Source organism: Pseudophryne corroboree, chromosome 6 (genome assembly GCF_028390025.1).
Source record: "Pseudophryne corroboree isolate aPseCor3 chromosome 6, aPseCor3.hap2, whole genome shotgun sequence".
Classification (NCBI taxonomy): Eukaryota; Metazoa; Chordata; class Amphibia; order Anura; family Myobatrachidae; genus Pseudophryne; species Pseudophryne corroboree.
The window spans coordinates 584,214,677-584,236,149 of NC_086449.1; the positions used below are offsets into that span (position 1 = coordinate 584,214,677).

The 21,473-nt window shown below is 42.1% G+C and overlaps 1 protein-coding gene across 5 annotated transcripts in view; it reads right to left on the reverse strand.

The window, feature by feature from the left end:
• HK3 (hexokinase 3) overlaps positions 1-21,473 on the reverse strand; it is a 171,219-nt gene that overhangs the window by 17,986 nt on the left and 131,760 nt on the right. For all 5 annotated transcript variants that reach the window (XM_063927931.1, XM_063927935.1, XM_063927933.1 and 2 more), the window contains 6 exons: positions 21,232-21,327; positions 20,847-20,946; positions 20,585-20,765; positions 11,699-11,854; positions 1,787-2,020; positions 359-657 (listed from right to left, as the gene is read on the reverse strand). In XM_063927931.1, coding sequence (XP_063784001.1) covers positions 359-657; positions 1,787-2,020; positions 11,699-11,854; positions 20,585-20,765; positions 20,847-20,946; positions 21,232-21,327 — 1,066 coding nt within the window. The remainder of the gene's footprint in view (positions 1-358; positions 658-1,786; positions 2,021-11,698; positions 11,855-20,584; positions 20,766-20,846; positions 20,947-21,231; positions 21,328-21,473) is intronic.

Consider the following 21,473-nt stretch of genomic DNA (forward strand, 5'->3'; position numbering starts at 1 on the left):
TCTCACGAGCAGGGCCCTCTTCCCTCATGTGCTTATCCTTTCTTTAATAATCTTCAACTGCACCAAATCCAGCAGTCTTCTGCCACCTGATACTTATTCCAGTGTCATCTGCTGATGTAACTATGTTTATTTACCATGTACTTGTCCTATACTGTCATCAACTGTTTATTTGTGTATGGACTGTAATTGGGCGCTACGGAACCCTTGTGGCGCCATATAAAGGATAATAATAATAATAATAATTACCACAAAAGGTGATCAACTGTTAACTACAGTATGTAAGACCAGTGGAATAGTAACTCTAGTGACACAGCAAATAAAAGGTGGGTATACAATATTCATTTAGCATGATAGTTACCTGTTCCATCAGGTGTAGCAGACACATATGTAGGGAGCATTTTCACAGTAGCACGAGCTCCACCCTCTAGCCCAAAATCCATTTCTTTCCGCATGAGACGTTGTACTTCTTTTAGCTGTGACTCAGACATAATAAATGGTGCCAGGATCTCATTGATGCATTGTCTTTGTTCTACACGCCGTTGAGCTACAGCTGTAACTATAGCAGTCCCCTTTCCACTTCCATCCTCGGACACAAGAAATTTGATTTGGCAGCTTGGTGCCAGCTCCTCCAGAGCCTTGTTGAGATATGCCCCAAATCTGAAAAATGGAGAAGTCACATGGGTATTCATTTATTCTGCGCACTCAGATATACAGGTCCGTTTCTAGAAATCTAATTGCAGTTCTTCGTAAGTGGAACAGTAAATTTGTTTAATACATATATACCACACACAGATTTGAATAAGACAGAGCAGTTTGTTCCTATTTTATGTACGGTTGAAAGTGGAGTGCACTATTGTGTAGACTCCATGTTGCTACTCCTCAAGGGACGCTTTATTCCCTGCACCAAAAGGGTTGCTGAGGCTACTACCGAGCATGTGCAGAGCTATCCTGAGCGAGTGTACCACAGTAGGAGACTAGTCTTCCACTTAGTTCAAGAGAGAACAGTGTTCACCTGCTATATAACCGCTGAGCCAGCATATGGCACCACTACCTACCTACACTCACCGGCAGCCGAGCTGTATGGTACCCCGCTCAATCTTCGCTACATCTACCAGTGTGTATAACAGAGTACGAGTAAACCTGCTTTACATGCAATAAAACCACTCCACTGGTTAAGTAACTAGACTATTCGTTTTTAATCCGATGTTAACAGAAACTCTGCTACACCCTCAATCCTGTACGCATTTCCAACATGTACACATTCTTACCTTGGGAGAAGTTACTGTGTGAAGGATTCACTAGAAATTAAGCATAATCAGCTTCCATTGCTACATGCCATTGATGAGAAAATGAAAAGGGAAAGTCCATACAAGGGCAGGTTGCGAATTTTAGTCAGTGCATAGGAATGTGTAAAGTGTCACTGAAATGTGGCAGCATGCAGTAAGCAATTTCTTTACTCACACTCAATTAAAGAATAGTAAGCCTAAGCCTCACTGCTCGCCTCTAGATGTGTTCTCATACATCTTTGCTCTGGGCTCATCATTAAGGAATCCTAATAACACAGCATATACACTCTCGCGCGTCTTTAGACCACAGGCAGACCTGCCCTAAAGACATTAGAGGGCACATCTGTAGTTCAGAACTTAACCATGATGGGTTTAATTTAACAGGAATGTAGAAATACAGATTTGCATTTGGTAGGCAGGCAGTGCAATGCAGGGGGGGGGGGGGGCAGGGGGAAGGAGAGAAGAGAGGATTGAACTACAGTACTTGTCCAGAATCTTACTTGGGGTTGGTTTTGTACACATATCCATCTACTCCCACTGTGATTCTGCCCACTGGGTCTTGTCTATTGTTTTTAATGCGGTTGGCCACGGCAGCAAGTCCAGCAGCACACAACTTGGCAGACCTCATGAGCACAGCATTGCACACGCTCTTCACAGCCCTGCAGTCCTGATCACTTGGATTCAGTCCCAAGGAAGTCAACATGCTTTTAGCTTTATCCAGACCAAAAGGATCACTGCACAAGAGAAAAGGAATAAGAATACATCAAAGAGAAAAGACCGATATGATCTCCCTGCTCTATCGGCTCACCATTTCCATATCACTCACACACTCATCTCTCAATCACTACCACACCCCCTTGTGGCCCTAACCTTCCTGCTACTTCCTGCTACTCTGACTGCTTAGCCTCTCTACTCAGTTTCCCACATGGACCGTCAAGACCACTGCCCCACCTCTCCTAATGAAGCTAATAAGGTCATCTACGCCATGTTCTCATCTGTCCACATCTTATGCAGAACTCTATTTAAATATTCAGTTTGGCCATAATAGATTAAATTCATTTTATTCTGCGTAATACCCATGAAACATAGAATTTGTCGGCAGATAAGAACCACATGGCCCATCTAGTCTGCCCCTTTTTTTTATATTATTTTTATCTCTAACCTTATTTGATCCTTATTTCTTTGTAAGGATATCCTTATGTCTATCCCATGCATGTTTAAATTGCTCTACTGTCTTAGCCTCTACCACCTCTGATGGGAGGCTATTCCACTTGTCCACTACCCTTTCTGTGAAATAATTTTTCTGCAAATTTCCCCTGAACCTCCCCCCCTCCAGTCTCAGTGCATGTCCTCGTGTCCTATTGCTTCTCTTCATTTGGAGAATGTTTCCCTCCTGGACTTTGTTAAAACCCTTGATATATTTGAAAGTTTCTATCATGTTCCCCCTTTCCCTTCTCTGCTCCAAACTATACATATTGAGATTTCTTAGTCTTTCTGGGTATGTTTTGTGATGTAGGCCATGCACCATTTTAGTTGCCCTCCTTTGTACAGTTTCTAATGTATTAATATCCTTTTGAAGATATGGCCTCCAGAACTGAATACAGTATTCTAGATGAGGCCGTACCAATGACCTATACAGTAGCATTATTACTTCTTTCTTTCTTTCTGCTGCAGATTCCTCTCCCAATGCAGCCAAGCATCTGACTAGCCTTCCTCATTGCCTTGTTACATTGCTTACCTGCCTTTAAGTCATCTGAAATAGTGACTCCTAGATCCCTTTCCTCCTCCGTAGTTTCCAGTATAGTGCCATTAATACTGTATTTAGCTTTAGGATTTTTGAGACCCAAGTGCATGATTTTGCATTTTTTGGCATTAAACTGTAATTGCCAGACTCTTGACCATTCCTCTAGTCTACCTAGATCCTCAATCATTTGTTTTACCACACCTGGTGTGTCTACCCTGTTGCATACCTTTGTGTCATCTGCAAAAAGGCATACTTTCCCTTTAATGCCATTTGCAATGTCACCAATAAAGATATTAAAAAGCACTGGTCCAAGTACAGATCCCTGGGGTACTCCACTGGTAACATTTCCCTCCTGTGAATGCACTCCATTTACCACAACTCTCTGTTTTCTATCCTTCAACCAAGATCTTATCCATTCAATAATCCTAATATCCAATCCCAAACTTTCAAGTTTATGTAGCAGTCTGCGATGTGGAACGGTGTCAAAAGCCTTACTAAAGTCTAGATAAGCTGTATCCATGGCTCCACCTTTATCCATCACTTTAGTCACACAATCAAAAAAGTCAATAAGATTTGTTTGACATGATCTCCCCCCAGTGAATCCATGCTGTTTGGGATCCAGTAAATTGCCGGTTTTGAGAATCTACAACTCTTTCTTTTAAGAGTGTTTCCATCAATTTCCCTACTACTGATGTAAGACTCACTGGTCTGTAGTTGTTTGCCTCTTCCTTGCTTCCACTTTTGTGCAGTGGGACTACGTTTGCTCTTTTCCAGTCCCCTGGAATTACTCCTGTAGCTAATGACTGGTTGAATAATTCTGTCAATGGTGCTACCAGCACCTCTAAGTTCTTTTAGTATCCTTGGATGTATCCCATCTGGCCCCATAGATTTGCCCACTTTCAGCTTTGAGAGTTCTGTTAGGACCTTCTCCTCTGTAAATGTACTTGTTTAATTTTCCTGAATATCCCTGCAACTTAACTGTGGCCCCTTCCCCTCTCTTTCAGTAGTAAATACTGAGCAAAAATAATCATTAAGATGATCTGCTATTAAATTGTCTCCTTCAACAAGACTCCCAGTGTCCGTCTTTAGTTTTATAATTCCGCCTTTTGTTTTTCTCCTTTCGCTTATATACCTAAAAAAAGTTTTGCCTCCTTTACCCACTGACTGGGCCATTTTCTCCTCAGCTTGTGCCTTTGCACATCTGATTACCTTCTTTGTCTCCTTCTGTCTAACAAGATATATCTTTTTGTCTTCATTATTTTGTGTCTGCTTATATTTCCTAAAAGCCATCTTTTTTGCTCTCACAATATTTGCTACTTCTTTTGCAAACCACACTGGCTTCCTTTTCCTTGTGTTTTTCCTAACAGTTTTGATACAAAGGTCTGTTGCCTTCAATATTGCACATTTTAATGTTTCCCACCTCTCCTGCACTGTTTCCAAGTTCCTCCACTCTGCCAAAGAATCGCTTACACATTTTCCCATCCCTACAAAATCAGCCTTCCTAAAATCCAACACCTTTGCTTTTGTATGGGACGAGTCAGTCTCTGTCTTAATGCTGAACCATACTGCTTGATGATCACTGGATCCCAGGTTTTCACCCACTTTTACGTCCGATAATCTGTCTCCATTTGTAAGTATTAAGTCTAATATTGCGTATTTCCGAGTGGGCTCCCTCACCAATTGGTGGAGGGATGCTCCCTGAAGGGAATTTAAAATGTTCCTACTTCTAGTGGAACTAGCAACAGACACCTCCCAGTTTACATCAGGAAGATTAAAGTCTCCCATGATTATTACCTCTCCTTTTAATGCCATTTTAGTTATGTCCTGCAATAGGTTCTTGTCAAGTTCCTCTTCCTGACCTGGTGGCCTGTATATCACGCCAATACGAAGAATAAACTTTTCCCCTGTTTCTATGGTCACCCAAAGGGCCTCAGTTTTTTCTTCAATACTTTGTATTAATGTAGTATTTATGGCATTTTTTACATACATTGCTACCCCTCCCTTTTTCCAATTCTGTCCTTCCTAAATAAAGTATATCCCGGTATAGCTATGTCCCAGTCATGATTTTCATTGTACCATGACTCTGTAATTGCCACAATGTCTAGATCATCCCTTGTCATTATTTCAGTTAGTTCTGGGATTTTATTTCCTAAGCTCCTAGCATTTGCACACATAGCTTTTAGAGTTTTGTTTGTGCTTTTTCTGTTCCTAGCTATGTTCTTCTCTCTGCCTATTTTTATTTGGTTTTGATCTGAATTATCTTCTGTTGCTGTGGATATGCTTCCTATTCCCTTTGCCTGCAGAAACAATACCTCTGTGTTGGATGTCTTGCATCTCTTACATCTGCGATTTAGCTGGCATAGCATACATTCTTTTTAGTACTGCTTAAAAGGAAAACATATATATATATATATATATATATATATATATGCTATGGTTCAGAACAGTCCCCATTCAGAACAAGCACGGCACTACAGGACTTTTTGATGAAATTATTTTATGTAAACAACGAATGTAAATATCTGTACATCACCATAAGCACTTAGCCATCATAACGATGCTGCATTTCGGGCCCCGCAGGGTCCCTTCTTCAGGTTGGTGCAAGTGCTGTGAAAAAAAGACAAACATATTCACAGCACTTGCACCAACCTGAAGAAGGGACCCTGCGGGGCCCGAAATGCAGCATCGTTATGATGGCTAAGTGCTTATGGTGATGTACAGATATTTACATTCGTTGTTTACATAAAATAATTTCATCAAAAAGTCCTGTAGTGCCGTGCTTGTTCTGAATGGGGACTGTTCTGAACCATAGCATATGTGTTTATTTTTGCAAGGGCACACAGGTGAATGTATCTCTGACTATTTGAGTGCCGGATTTATCCTTGGACTTATAATATAAATATATATATATATATATATATATATATATATATATATATATATATATATATATATATATATATATATATATATATAATCTCCAGCAAATTGCACTTGGGAGAGCACATAGGAACTACTGCTGTATCTGTGGCCTATTTCTCTCACACATCATTATTTTGAGGCTCACCCAAAGTGGGATATTTACCCATATACCATTTGGACCAGCGTGTTTTTTGGAAAGAGGTCCATTGCTAATTTAGTCTAAAGTGTTCAACACTATTGAGCATTAGAGTGTTTCAACCCATTGAATTCATATATGGTTGCTTCATGGACTGACCATTTGCTGTGTTGACCATCCCTCTGAAGAAGTCCACGAAGGACGAAACGCGTCAGGGTTGAAGACAGAGAGAAAAGAAACCCTACACTATTGTACATTTGACATATATTGTGATCTGTAATTGTGAAAAAGGGTTACCTCTGTCTAGATTGGGCAATACTTTGCTTTTAATAAATTGTGTAAAGCCATAATCATTTGGTCAATTTTTAGTTGGTAACCAGTTTAAGTGATTGAGAGCGCCCTCTGATTCAATTTGCTGGAGGTGTTGTTTTGTATGGTCCTCACTAACAGGAGGATCGAATTAGAGGGCTGTCGCACCAGCGCAGTAATTAGGTATAATTGCGTTTTGAGAATATATATATATATATATATATATATATATATATATATATATATATATATATATATATATATATATATATATATATAGTGTCCAGTGTGGTGTCCGGCACTCTCATATAAGATGACAACTTGCTGCGGTGCCTTCCTCATGAGGAAATGAATCCCATCAGATAGAAAAACAAGATAAGCAGGCGGCACTCGTCAGGCTGAATAAACGTGATGACTTTATTGGCTAAAGGCCGACATGTTTCGGAGATAACTTCTCCGTCCTCAGGGCCAGACAAACAAATAACAAGTGTACAAATGGCTTATAAGACATGGAAAACCCCCCAAATTAACAAACCTAACCGTACTCACCTGCTCCACGGTGCACCCGCCCGTCGACCGCTACGAGGCACTTCCGCGTCTCACTGCCGCGACGTCACAGATGCGCCGCGTCGCAGGGGAGCTCCATGGCAACCGGAGCGTAAGCTAATCGCATCCCCGGCAACCTGTGATATAACAAAACATGTGAATGTAAAGTTAATAAGTGCATAACAGACAGTATACTATCCGTGAATTAAAAATTAAAAACACATAAACACATAAAACGAGAGCTGGGAAAAACAACAACAAGGAGTAAGTCATAAATATTGAATATTAAATATTAAATAGTAAATAGTAATGATAAATATACAACCCGCTGATAGTTAAGCAATCAATACTTGATTATATTATTATGACAACCACTGTTTGTTAAAGGCATCCCCTCAGTCCTACTGTAACATTATAGTCTTAGTCACATAAGGGTATTAGAATCTTAGAACTCTGGGGTAATATAACCTACCGAAGTAATGTTATTTAAGGCTTGAAGGGCCTGAGGCGTTACCAAAATAGCGATGAAGGGAACTTACTATAAGGACTGTCAAATTTTCTGAAGTGTGTGAGTATTTAAATATTATAAATATTATAAAAAGCACTGGAGTCCCAGGTTCTCATTTAAGCCCTTGGGAAAGATAGTGCCCAGGGAGTATATCCACCTGGACTCCTTTTGTAGTAAGAGCCTATCCCTGTTGCCACCCCTTAAGGACTTGGGGACATGGTCAATAAGGATGGCCCTAATGCTTGACACTCCATGTTTGGCTTCCATACAGTGACGGGCAAACGGCTGGTCACTAGAGCCCTTTTCATGGGCTTTTTTAATTGCACTCCGATGTAAAGCCATACGTTCCCTAAATTGCCTAATGGTTTTACCAATATATGCAAGGCCGCATGGGCAAGTGAGGAGGTACACCACATGTGTGGAAGTACATGTGAGTCTGTGCCTAATTTTAATTTTCCGACCTGTATGGGGATGATTAAAAGTGGCCCCTACACTAAGAGTGTTACAGGTCGCACATCCCAAGCACCTAAAGCAACCTTGTTTCAAGCGGAGAAAGTGGGGTTCATTGACCTTAGTGAGGCTAGAAACATCAAGTTTCATAATGTGGTCACCCAGATTTCTGCCTCGTGTGTAACTAGGCATAAGGCGTGTGTTTGCCAAAGAGGACAAAGATTGGTCCGTCTGTATAATCGGCCAGAGCTGTTTGGCCCGGCGGGTCACCCTGGTGCTGGCCGTGGTATATTTACTCACCATGGCCAGTCTGGGGTTATCCTGTAGGGGTGAAGTACTTGACTGTCTCAATAGTTTCATGCGTGGTATGCTAAGGACCTTAGATCGTGAGGCCTGTAATTCTCTCATCGGGTACCCCCTTTGAGCGAATTTAGCTAACATGCTGTCAAGGGCTATTACCGTCTGTTCCGGATCTGAAGTGATCCGTCTGACACGCAGGAATTGCGAGTAGGGAAGGCCCTTCCTAAGTGACAATGGGTGAAAACTTTCATGGCATAGAAGGGTATTCCTATCTGTGGTTTTTACATAGATGGTGGTGGACAGCTTGGTGCCCTTACGTGTTATTGTTACATCAAGGTAATTTATGGATGCTTCATCTATTGTTGTGGTGAACTTAACCACATGTGTAGTTTGATTATGGTCAAGCCATAACTGTACCAACTCCTCTTTCTGCCCCTGCCAATTGATCAGCAGATCATCTATATAGCGTCTATAATAGATAATTTTAGATTGTACCTGGGCATTTAAATAAAACATCTGTTGCTCCACTTGGAACATGAAGGCATTCGCGTACGATGGGGCCACTGCCGACCCCATCGCACAGCCCGCCTCTTGGAGGTAAAACCTACCGTTAAACACAAAGTAATTTCTACGGAGTACTAGATATAATAACTTCAAAAATACTGTAATGTCGGGGTCTAGGTACTTGTCATTATCCTGTATGAGTAGACGGACCGCCTCCACACCTGCATCATGCGGAATGAGGCGGGCTGTGCGATGGGGTCGGCAGTGGCCCCATCGTACGCGAATGCCTTCATGTTCCAAGTGGAGCAACAGATGTTTTATTTAAATGCCCAGGTACAATCTAAAATTATCTATTATAGACGCTATATAGATGATCTGCTGATCTTTTGGCAGGGGCAGAAAGAGGAGTTGGTACAGTTATGGCTTGACCATAATCAAACTACACATGTGGTTAAGTTCACCACAACAATAGATGAAGCATCCATAAATTACCTTGATGTAACAATAACACGTAAGGGCACCAAGCTGTCCACCACCATCTATGTAAAAACCACAGATAGGAATACCCTTCTATGCCATGAAAGTTTTCACCCATTGTCACTTAGGAAGGGCCTTCCCTACTCGCAATTCCTGCGTGTCAGACGGATCACTTCAGATCCGGAACAGACGGTAATAGCCCTTGACAGCATGTTAGCTAAATTCGCTCAAAGGGGGTACCCGATGAGAGAATTACAGGCCTCACGATCTAAGGTCCTTAGCATACCACGCATGAAACTATTGAGACAGTCAAGTACTTCACCCCTACAGGATAACCCCAGACTGGCCATGGTGAGTAAATATACCACGGCCAGCACCAGGGTGACCCGCCGGGCCAAACAGCTCTGGCCGATTATACAGACGGACCAATCTTTGTCCTCTTTGGCAAGCACACGCCTTATGCCTAGTTACACACGAGGCAGAAATCTGGGTGACCACATTATGAAACTTGATGTTTCTAGCCTCACTAAGGTCAATGAACCCCACTTTCTCCGCTTGAAACAAGGTTGCTTTAGGTGCTTGGGATGTGCGACCTGTAACACTCTTAGTGTAGGGGCCACTTTTAATCATCCCCATACAGGTCGGAAAATTAAAATTAGGCACAGACTCACATGTACTTCCACACATGTGGTGTACCTCCTCACTTGCCCATGCGGCCTTGCATATATTGGTAAAACCATTAGGCAATTTAGGGAACGTATGGCTTTACATCGGAGTGCAATTAAAAAAGCCCATGAAAAGGGCTCTAGTGACCAGCCGTTTGCCCGTCACTGTATGGAAGCCAAACATGGAGTGTCAAGCATTAGGGCCATCCTTATTGACCATGTCCCCAAGTCCTTAAGGGGTGGCAACAGGGATAGGCTCTTACTACAAAAGGAGTCCAGGTGGATATACTCCCTGGGCACTATCTTTCCCAAGGGCTTAAATGAGAACCTGGGACTCCAGTGCTTTTTATAATATTTATAATATTTAAATACTCACACACTTCAGAAAATTTGACAGTCCTTATAGTAAGTTCCCTTCATCGCTATTTTGGTAACGCCTCAGGCCCTTCAAGCCTTAAATAACATTACTTCGGTAGGTTATATTACCCCAGAGTTCTAAGATTCTAATACCCTTATGTGACTAAGACTATAATGTTACAGTAGGACTGAGGGGATGCCTTTAACAAACAGTGGTTGTCATAATAATATAATCAAGTATTGATTGCTTAACTATCAGCGGGTTGTATATTTATCATTACTATTTACTATTTAATATTTAATATTCAATATTTATGACTTACTCCTTGTTGTTGTTTTTCCCAGCTCTCGTTTTATGTGTTTATGTGTTTTTAATTTTTAATTCACGGATAGTATACTGTCTGTTATGCACTTATTAACTTTACATTCACATGTTTTGTTATATCACAGGTTGCCGGGGATGCGATTAGCTTACGCTCCGGTTGCCATGGAGCTCCCCTGCGACGCGGCGCATCTGTGACGTCGCGGCAGTGAGACGCGGAAGTGCCTCGTAGCGGTCGACGGGCGGGTGCACCGTGGAGCAGGTGAGTACGGTTAGGTTTGTTAATTTGGGGGGTTTTCCATGTCTTATAAGCCATTTGTACACTTATTTGTTTGTCTGGCCCTGAGGACGGAGAAGTTATCTCCGAAACATGTCGGCCTTTAGCCAATAAAGTCATCACGTTTATTCAGCCTGACGAGTGCCGCCTGCTTATCTTGTTTATATATATATATATATATATATATATATATATATATATATATATATATATATATATATATATATATATATATATATATATATATATATACACATACATACATACATACATACATTATATATATATATATATATATATATATATACATACATACATACATACACACACACACACACACACACACACACACACATATACACACACATACACACACATACAGATCTGGCAAGTATGGCATGCAGTTTGGTCATTAATTACATCCATGCGCTTTATTATGGTTCTCTCATTTCCCTGTAGTTCTGTATAGCAGAGGGTTACGGACAGTCAGAAGGTAGACACCAAATGGTCAACATGGTCAAAAGGTCTATACAGAAATGGTCGACATGAGTGATTTTTTTTTGGGGGGGGGTGTCAAAAATTCCCTTCCAGCATGTGGACCAGTGTACCACTTCGCTTGGCATGCTTCGGGCAAAGTGCCTGGCTTCACTCGGTACAGGTTACAGTTCTCAATTGAAGTCCACATGGATGGTAAAGTATGAAAAAGTCCTAAAAATGAAAAAAAACCAAAACTGCATGCCGACCATATGCTGTGTTGACCACGTCAACCTATCATCTGGATACCCTGTAGTGACTTCTAAAACTGAGAATGACAGATGGATATAAACCTTACATCTTAACAATATACAGACTACAGTATAAATAACCTAAAGTGTAAGTTATGTAAAACACTCACTTCTCAATTTCTAACACCTCTTTTGTCCCAACTGATCCTTCGGTGTCAAGTTGCGATGTTTTGAAGCCACCAAACAGAAGACCTTTATTGGTCAGCTCCAGGAGTACATAACGCACAATTTCACCCATGTACATTCCACTAGTCATCTTTTCAAACCTGCATGAAAAGTGGAAGATGTGTATATAGAAATGGGTTAATTTAAGCTTACTGCAGATGCAGGACTAATAATTCTATTAATTTTGCACAATAGCATTAAATTACGCTTCTCCTAGCCACAGTCATTTCATATCTTTGTAGAGAAAGCCACTTACTTGAAGATGGAGGTTTTTTTTTTTTTTAAATTGTGAAACCATTTCTTAAATTAGGTGGGAACCTTTGCTTTAAATCATTAAACAGGTGGCTATGTCCAATACTTTGTTTCTCTGTTTGACCAGCGGCATAATTACAATTTCGTTTGAGGTTAACACAGAGAAGTCCCATAATGGTAAAGTTTGCAGACACTGAAGTTCTGAAATACTTAGATCATTTTGCTTTAGCTAATTGGAGATCAGTACAGTATAGCAAAAGGTACAAAATGGGAGATTGGAACTTAATTAGCTCTTAGATGTTCAAAGACTGTATGGTGTATTATGTTCTACATTTGAAGATACAGATTTCCAATTTTAAAAGCTCCTGCCAGTTCTTTGGATGAGTTGACAGTGTAAAAAAAGTTAAAATGAAATGAAATAAAATATATAGATTCAGTTTATATTTTCTAGGTCATTTACATTACTGACGTTTCTGGAATATAATGGGAGAAGTTAACGTGTTTTAACAACCAAGGCAGATCTGTCCTTTCAGGTGGAAGAACAACCAACCATCCTCACACCAAGTTTTTTTTTATTTTATTTTTTAAATTGCGTATTCTTTATTTATCATCATTTCAATACAGAGAAAAAAAACAAAAAACAAAACAGAATACAAGCATTAAACATTAACAATTACATTATGTCATACACCACCTGATTATACAGTCAAAGCAGCCCACACATTAGTGACCAGAACAATCTTCCAGTTAAAATTCGTATACGAAGAAATGTTACACCACAACGCGTCCCATGGGTAAAAAGTACCCACAGATATAGTTAGTTATTCTGCTGTCGCTGCACCCGTCACCCTTCCCAACCCCGACTCGCACCATCTACCCCATTTATCATGAAATTTATGCAAAGCATTCTGTTTTGTAAACATATGTTTTTCATGCCTGACTACGTTATCCCCCAAAGCCCTCCATTTGTGTATCACTGGGGGAGTATTTGTACACCAGACTCGCGCAATAATGACCTTGGCCAATGTAGTGAGGCACAAGACATACCTATATAACACTAAAGAATGCATCTCCTCTATATCTAAGCCAAACAAACATATTCTAGTACTAAAACCAGGCAGAGAGGGAGACGTCTGCAAGACATCTCTCCACACCGCCTCCCAAAAGGAAAGTACTAATGGGCAATCCCACAATAGATGCCAAAATCCAGTATTTTCCACTCGGCATCGAGGGCAAAAGGTATTCTCTCTAATCCCAGCCCTTTTCATAGACAGGTGTATGATATACTCTATGTAATATATAGAAATATATTTGCTGATAACGAACACATGGGAGTAGTATATCTAAGAGACCCTAAAATCTGAACCCAGTGCTCGGTTGATAATGGGCCTATATCCATTTCCCATTTCAATTTCAGAGGATCTAGCTGGTTCGGAAATAAATTATTATTAATCTGGGCATAGATACTGGAAACATGACCTCTAGAACCCAAATGCAATAACATTGATTTAACGGGTGAAGGTGACAGTACAGGGTCAGTGCGTGAAAACTGAGTTTGGATCGCATGTCTTATTTGTAAATATCGAAAAAAGGCACTATTAGGAATATTAAATTCACTCTGGAGATGAGCAAATGATTTAAACATTCCTTCACTGTACAATTGACCTAAAGTAGTAACGCCCTTCAACAACCATATATTGTCTGCTGAAATTTTAAGCAGCTCGGAATATGAAGCATTGTGCCACAGTGGGGACTCTGCATCATAAATGGACCCCTCAAAAAAAAAGGTATGTGCATGTCGCCAGATCAGTAGAGCCTGCCGGAGCAATGGAGGCAGATTAGAGACAGACAGTCCAGAAAGCAGAAAAAGTAAAAGGAGAAAAGTAGGGCCCCACCTGCTCGCCCAGAAAGCCACCAAAGTCAAGTCAACAGTGTCCTGAACCCAACTAACTAAATGCGCCAGTTGAGCCACTATATAGTAGACCCTAAGATTGGGAAGACCAAGTCCCCCAGACGTCTTGGATTTATACAATGTTTTAATGGAAATTCTTGCCGGCCTATACCCCCATATAAATGATGACAAAATACTCTCAATAGCAGAGAATACTGCTTTGGGAATATATATTGGAGAATGCTGCAGAACATACAAGAACTTCGGTTGAAACGATATTTTAAACAGATGGATACGGCCCAAGACAGATAGCGGCCGTTTTTTCCACACATGAGTTTTCATCTTAAAACTTGCCGTTATGGAAGCAATATTTTGGGATACATAATCTCCTGCCTGCGGTGTTATCCAGACACCTAAGTATTTAAACCGCGTTGTCCACTGCAAAGGGCAATCCATGAAATCATCCTCGGGAATATGTCCCGAAATAGGGAATATAATGGACTTGTCCCAATTAACAAGTAGACCTGAAAAAACACCAAAGTCCCCAACTATCTGCAGCATGGCCTGCAGAGAATCCTCAGAATCCTGCAGAAACAACAGCAGGTCATCCGCGTACAGCGCAACTACATCCGCACCCTCTCCAACTTTAATACCACCGACATCCGGCGCTGCACGCAGAAGACAGGCAAGTGGCTCTATTGCCATTGCAAAAATGGCTGGCGACAGGGGACACCCCTGTCTAGTCCCCCTTGCCAGTGGAAAGGGAGGTGAAGTAAAACCATTAACAGACACCCTGGCTGCTGGGGGAAAATATAGCATTTGGATTAATTTGATAAACCGTGGCCCGATAGCCATTTTCCGAAGCACTCCCCAAAGATAACCCCACTCCACCGAGTCAAAGGTCTTGGCTGCGTCTAATGACACCACTACCTCAGAGACTTAACCACATCAGTCCTCTGTAAATGATAAAATAATCTGCGTAAATTTTGAGCCGTAGACTTCCCTGGCATGAATCCCGTCTGATCGGGGTGAATAATTAAATTAATAACCAAATTCAATCTAAGCGCCATAATTTTAGCTAATATTTTAATATCTGTGGACAAAAGCGAAATGGGCCGATAAAGCAGAGTGGGATCTTTCCCAGGTTTAGCTAGCACAATAATAATTGTTTCACACATAGAAGGGGAAATGGAACCCTGCTCATAAAAGGAGTTAAACATATCTAACAAATAAGGAACAAAAAAAAATCCTTAAATTTTCTGTACACCTCCACAGGAATTCCTTTGCATCTAGGAGCTTTAGAGGCTCGATACGAGGAAATTTTCGCCTCAACCTCTTCCAATGTGAATGGAGCATCGAGGATAGCAATAGTGTCTTGAGACAAATGTGGCAATGCAACTTGGTCCAAATAATTCTGCAGTTGTTTGTCTGTATATGCAGCCTTGGAAGTGTACAGACAAGAGTAATAACTACGAAACACTTCTACAATCTCCTCCCCAGAATAGCATAACGGACCTTGGGAATTTTGTATACCCTGGACTACATAGGCAGTAGACTCATCTCTTGTTAGATATGCCTCCTATATCAGCCTGGAAATAGTGCTCATGTTTAGAAAATCGTAATCGACACCTAGATTTTTAAAAAAGATATTCAGTCCACTCCCTATGAGCATCCAGCCATAGCCCTCTATCAAAACATGAATGAGAGAGAAGAAACGGAGCCTCCAACTGCTGACATAACCGTTCAAGGCGAGACTCCTCTTGTCTATGGAACAATTTAATCTCAGAAATGCGTTTAATGAAGGAGCCTCTAATATAGGCCTTGAAAGCGTCATGTCTAATTAACAGGTCCGGATGCAAAGAGTTATTGGACTGGAACCCCTGCCAATCAGCAATCAAGTCAGAGCCAGCAGGCATCAAGTTCAGCCAAAAAGGATTAAGTTTCCAAAACCTGGCCCCCTTGGCTTGCAGCATATTCAACGTAAGCAGCAGAGGAGCGTGATCTGAAATTCCTCTAGACAGATAAGTTATATCTGCCACAACTAAAGACAAGTCTGGGGAAATTAAAACCAAATCTATTCGGGGTATAGTATGAAAAGAAGTGGAATAACAGGAGTATTGAGCCACAGAGGGATTGCGATACCTCCATATCTCCACCCAACCCAACTCTGCGACTAAATGCGCAAATGGAGTTGGAGAGGGAGGATGAGAAACAGGCACAACAGAGCCTCTCCGATGATCTGAGTAGTGGTCCATAACATTATTAAAATCCCCCATAAAAATTACTGATGTAGCTGGAGATTGAGCAATAAATGTAGCTGCCTGACGGAGCACTTCATTATTATATGGAGGAGGGATAGATATAGATTATATATATATATATATATATATATATATATATAGCTAATATACGAAGTGTGATTCGATTAACAACTACACGAAGCAAGACGTACCTGCTGTGTCTATCAATTTGACTGGACTCCAATTGAAACTGTATAGATTTTTTTAACAAGGACAGAGACACCCCTAGAATTATGTGAAAACGTGGAATTATACATGTGTCCCACCCAGGGCCTTTTAAGAGCCAGGACTCTACTGCCTGTTATAGTGTGTATCGGAAACCCATCTATCTGCCCGATATTTTTTGATCTGCGATAAAACTAAGGACCTCTTAACCTTGTCATTGATACCACGAACATTCCAGGCAAGCAGGCGAAGCCCCCCCATCAACAGTGGCCATAGAGAATCAAGAGGCATAGATAGCCAACAGGATGGAAAAAAGAAAGGAGGAATGCTGCAACCACTGGCACAAAGCACTCGGCCCGTATGACCACACACATAGAACACGTTGCAAAACACCTTCAGCATTTTAACGCAGAAAAGTATTATACCATTCACAATACGAACTTCCACCAACATGTAGGTGGGCATACACAAACAGAGAACAGTAATGGCGATGACAAAGAAAAACAAAAACTAACCCTTCCCTAACCCACCCCGTATAACCTACAAAACCTGAGGCATACCTGATACCCATACCAAAACAGCTAGAACAAACTTATATTAAAACTAATAAAAACAAATGCTAGGGTGTAAAGAAAAAGTCCCTACAACTATATCCAGCATAGGACTCCCTAGCGAATTCGAATATTAGTTTCCCCGGTGAACCAACTGTGCAAATGCAGATATACCTATATATACCCCAAAAGCAATATGCACAGACGTGCATGCCCCCGCATATAGATAACAATCGGAGAGAAAAAAAAATCCTATAACAGAGTGCATAATACAGGGGTGGTATTCATGTGACCGCCGGTCAGCTGACCGACAGTCACATGGTTTCCTCCATTATCCCGACGGCTCGCTATCCCGATGGTCGGCATGCCGACCAACAGGGACTATTTCCACTCGTGGGTGTCCACAACACCCATAGAGCGGGAATAGAACCCGTGGCGACCGCAGGTCGCCACCGAGCCCGCAAGGGGCTTGCTGCACTCGCCCCTCCCCGCCGGGATCCTGGCGTCGATATGCTGCCGGGATCCCGGCGTCGGTAAGCTGACTGGCAGTCTCCTGACCGCCGGTCAGCCGTACTACACCCATAATACAGACATGACGGTAGAAATGCAATTGAGAGGCATAGTGAAACATAAACAGCGAAGAAACAGTAGCCACATTTGCAACAAGTAACCCTCAGCGCGGAGCGCAAGGCTGTCTCTCAAACCAGTCTTCTACGTCACGCGGAGTGGTAAAAAAATGGGTACTGTTGTCATGAACTACCCGCAATCTGGCCGGAAACAGCATTGAGTACTGAATATTGCAGTCTCGTAGTTTACGTTTGACTTGCACAAATTGAGCACGGGATTTTTGTACATCCAGAGCGAAATCCGGAAAGGCAGATACAGAATGATTTTCAAACTGCAGAGGACCATCAGTACATGCTAAGCGTAAAACAGTGTCCCTGTCTTTAAAAAGAAGGAAGCGAGCAATGAAGATCCGGGCCGGTGCTCCAGGCGGAGGAGGCCGGGGAGGAAGCCTATGAGCCCGTTCCACCGCAAATTGAGGACTAAAAGCGTCTCTAGCAAAAAGACTACATAGCCAATCCTCCAAAAACTTTTCAGGTGTAGTGCCCTCAACCCTTTCAGGAAGCCCCACAAAGCGTACATTGTTGTGTCGCAGTCGCACCTCAACATCAGACAATTTAGCTTGGATGGTGACCATCTGAGATGAGAAATCATCCACTTTACTCTTCAAGGGGTTAGTAATGTCATCCAGGTTGGAGATACGGTGCTCAGTTTCACCAACTCGTTCCCTAATTTTCTGTAGGTCCTGCCGAAGCAGGGAGACATCAATTTGGACCTAGCCAATCTTGTCTGAAACCCTCTGCTCTGATGCAGATATGGCCTGCAAAATTTGTTGAGTAGAATGCTGGGAATCACTGCCTCCATCTGCATCATCAAGCTGAGGAGGAGAGGGAGGCGAATGAACACTGACTGTCAGAGGCTGGTGACTGTGGGGTTCTGGCATACCTCTCAAGACGTTTTGGCACTGGTCCTCCCCATAGTTGTATATACGGAACAGGATATAATATAACAGGAGAGCGTCTGTAGTTTCGGGAGCGCAGCCGCACTAATACAACAGGAGAGCGTCTATAGTTTCAGAAGTGCAGCCGCACTAACATAGCAGGAGAGCGTCTGCCGTTTCGGAAGTGTAGCCGCACTAATATAACAGGAGAGCGTCTGTAGTTTCGGAAGTGTAGCTGCACTAATAACAGGAGAGTGTCTGTAGTTTCGGAAGTGTAGCTGCACTAATAACAGGAGAGTGTTTGTAGTTGCCAAGATGCCACAACTGGAATCTAAAGTTGTGTCCTGAGGCTGTGACTCTGAGGTAATGCAGCAAGCAAGCTTTATGGAAGGAGGTGGAGTGTAAGCCCCATCCAAAATGGGCACAGTAGGCTACCACCTCGAGGCCCCCAGGATGGTAATGCAGCCCCACAGAGACGCAGTCAGCTCACCTGGATCAGCAAAAGGGCCCCAGTGGAGGAGAGTCACTGTCCCAGCATCCACTGAACAGCGCTGTACTGTACTAGGCGGCACGTTCTCCCGCCAGCAGGCATCCAGAGCAGGGGATTTAAAATGGCAGCCGTTCAGCGGTACCCCGCGACCTCCAGCGGCACAACAGGTAGCAGCTCTGGCCCCACACCCGGCGTCAGCCCCGCTCACGGAGCCGTAGACACAGCAGCAGCCGCCAGGGTGCAGCGAGACCAGCCGCGACCGGAAATCAGAGAGCGCACGGAGCGGGACACAGTAGCAGGGACGTCTCGGCGCACAGCTCCTTCAATTATCAGTGGTACAGCAGCAGTAAAGTCAGCTCCGGGCTCCCTCCACATGCACCGGAGGGCACAGTGAGTGTTCCCAGAACAGCATAAAGATATAGAATAAAATCCACCAGGGAAAAAGATATGAAACAGGATTAAGTGAGGGAGCTACAGCTCTGAGCTGTTACTCCATGCTGTACCAAGCCACGCCCCCCCATCCTCACACCAAGTTTTAGCGATATCCATGCTTGTAAACAGATGGTTAAATCAAAATAACGGAGGTACTAAAGGGTTAGCTAAGCCTTTGAGGGAGATAAAGTGGGCGGAGATAGAGGACCAGCCAATCAGCTCCTGTCCCTTTTCAAATACAGCCTGTAACATGACATTTAGGAACCGATTGGCTGGTACTTTATCCCTGTCCACTTTAGCTCTCTCAAAGGCTTAGTAAATAGAACCCCAAGTCACCTGTGCTCAAGTATGGCTATACATAAAGACCAGACTGTTAGTGTGCCTTGAGGACATTGGTTAGAGCAGTGGTTTCCAAACTTTTTTGAATCACGGCGCCCTAGAGTATCAGAATTGTTTTCACGGCACCCCTAGGCCAAAAATTTCTTATTGACAAATTTAGAAAGAAATATTAATTTAGGTAAATTGTATTTATATGTCATCCTTAGGCTCAATTGTGTGGTGAGGGACAAGATTTGCTTCTGTTTGTCCCCATATTGTATGACTGACAGCTACCAGCACTACTTTTGTCTATTATATTGACCATAAATAATTTGAATTGCTCCTTGACCACCAATCCAAGGCACCCCTGCAAGTGTCCCGAGGCACCCCAGGGAGCCACAGCACACAGTTTGGGAACCACTGGGTTAGAGTATAGATGTGCAGTTTATGACCTGTAAATCAAGCCATTCTCTGTCAGCTACCCGATTTTCTCTATATACTAAAGACTAGAAAGAATTTTTCCACCTATTGTTGCTTGCCAACACAGTGCTAGGATACTATGAAAATATAGTGAAGTATGGTCTAGTAGCAAATAACTTAAAATTAATGTTTTGGAAACCTGCACTTCCATTACCAGTATTTAAGCAAAAAAAAAAAAAGACAGACATTGATAAACAGGTTTGATGTACTGTATAAACGTTTTTCATTTCAAAGAAACCTAATATCACAGCAGTGTTTAAAATGGTTTCCCAACAACCGCCATTACTGAAACATACTAGTTATCATTCGGACATAATTTTTAAAGGGGCAATTGTGGATCTGAGGAGCAAGAAGCAAAATATAGCAAAGAACTTATGCAATTAGGAAAACTTTAGACAATCACATTGTTTTGTTTCACAAACGAGAATGAAGCCTAAGCTGAGCCTACCGTTGCTTTCCAGGTAACCGGGATGCTTGGTCTACTTGAGCATCATAGGAGGTCTCAATAGTTAACGCTCCATCATCTCCAAGTGCTCCCCACTCCATGCTAATGCACATCGTACCTTCATCTCCCTCTACAGACTCCACGTTACCCATCTCTTCCATATAACATACATTGGTGCCACTATCTGAGGATAGACAATAGGATAACTTAGTACAATGGATTTAGTTTTGCTAAAATGGCTTTAAGTGCACCCCAAAGAACTCACCAATAATAAAGCCAACTTCACAGCTGTGATCTTCATAGCCGCAACTCATCATAGTCCCAACAGTGTCATTGACAATTGCAAGAACATCAACTTTATAATCCTGTAGGAGGACAAATCATCAATTAAAGGGCTCTATCAGTAAACCTTGGAGAGAGATAAAATGGGAGGAAATAAAATAGCAGCCAATCCACTCCTAACTGCCATCTTACAAGTCATGTTAAAAAAAAATAAAGAGTCAGGAACAAGTTGGATGGTACTAAATATCTCCGTCCACTTAGTACATTAGCCCCTTTTTGTACTATCATGGTTATAGCATGATGTGTCAATTAGTGCCACGAGTCACATGACAATAAATCAGTGTCAGGAAAGTATGGCCAACACTCACCCCACATCTCTGAATGGCATCTTTTAACAACTGAACCACATCCCGTCCTTCTACACCAGAGCAGCGAAATCCCTTTGTCCAAGATATGAGTACACTCTGTGGGGAGAAAATTGGGCATAGGGTAACAGCAGCTACACATTATTGTTCTAAAGTAAATGCATAAGTGCAAGAGCAAACTACCATAAATGTAGCTGCTATAGGGCCCATTTCTGATGGAGAGGGCCTGTCTAATGCTTCTATGA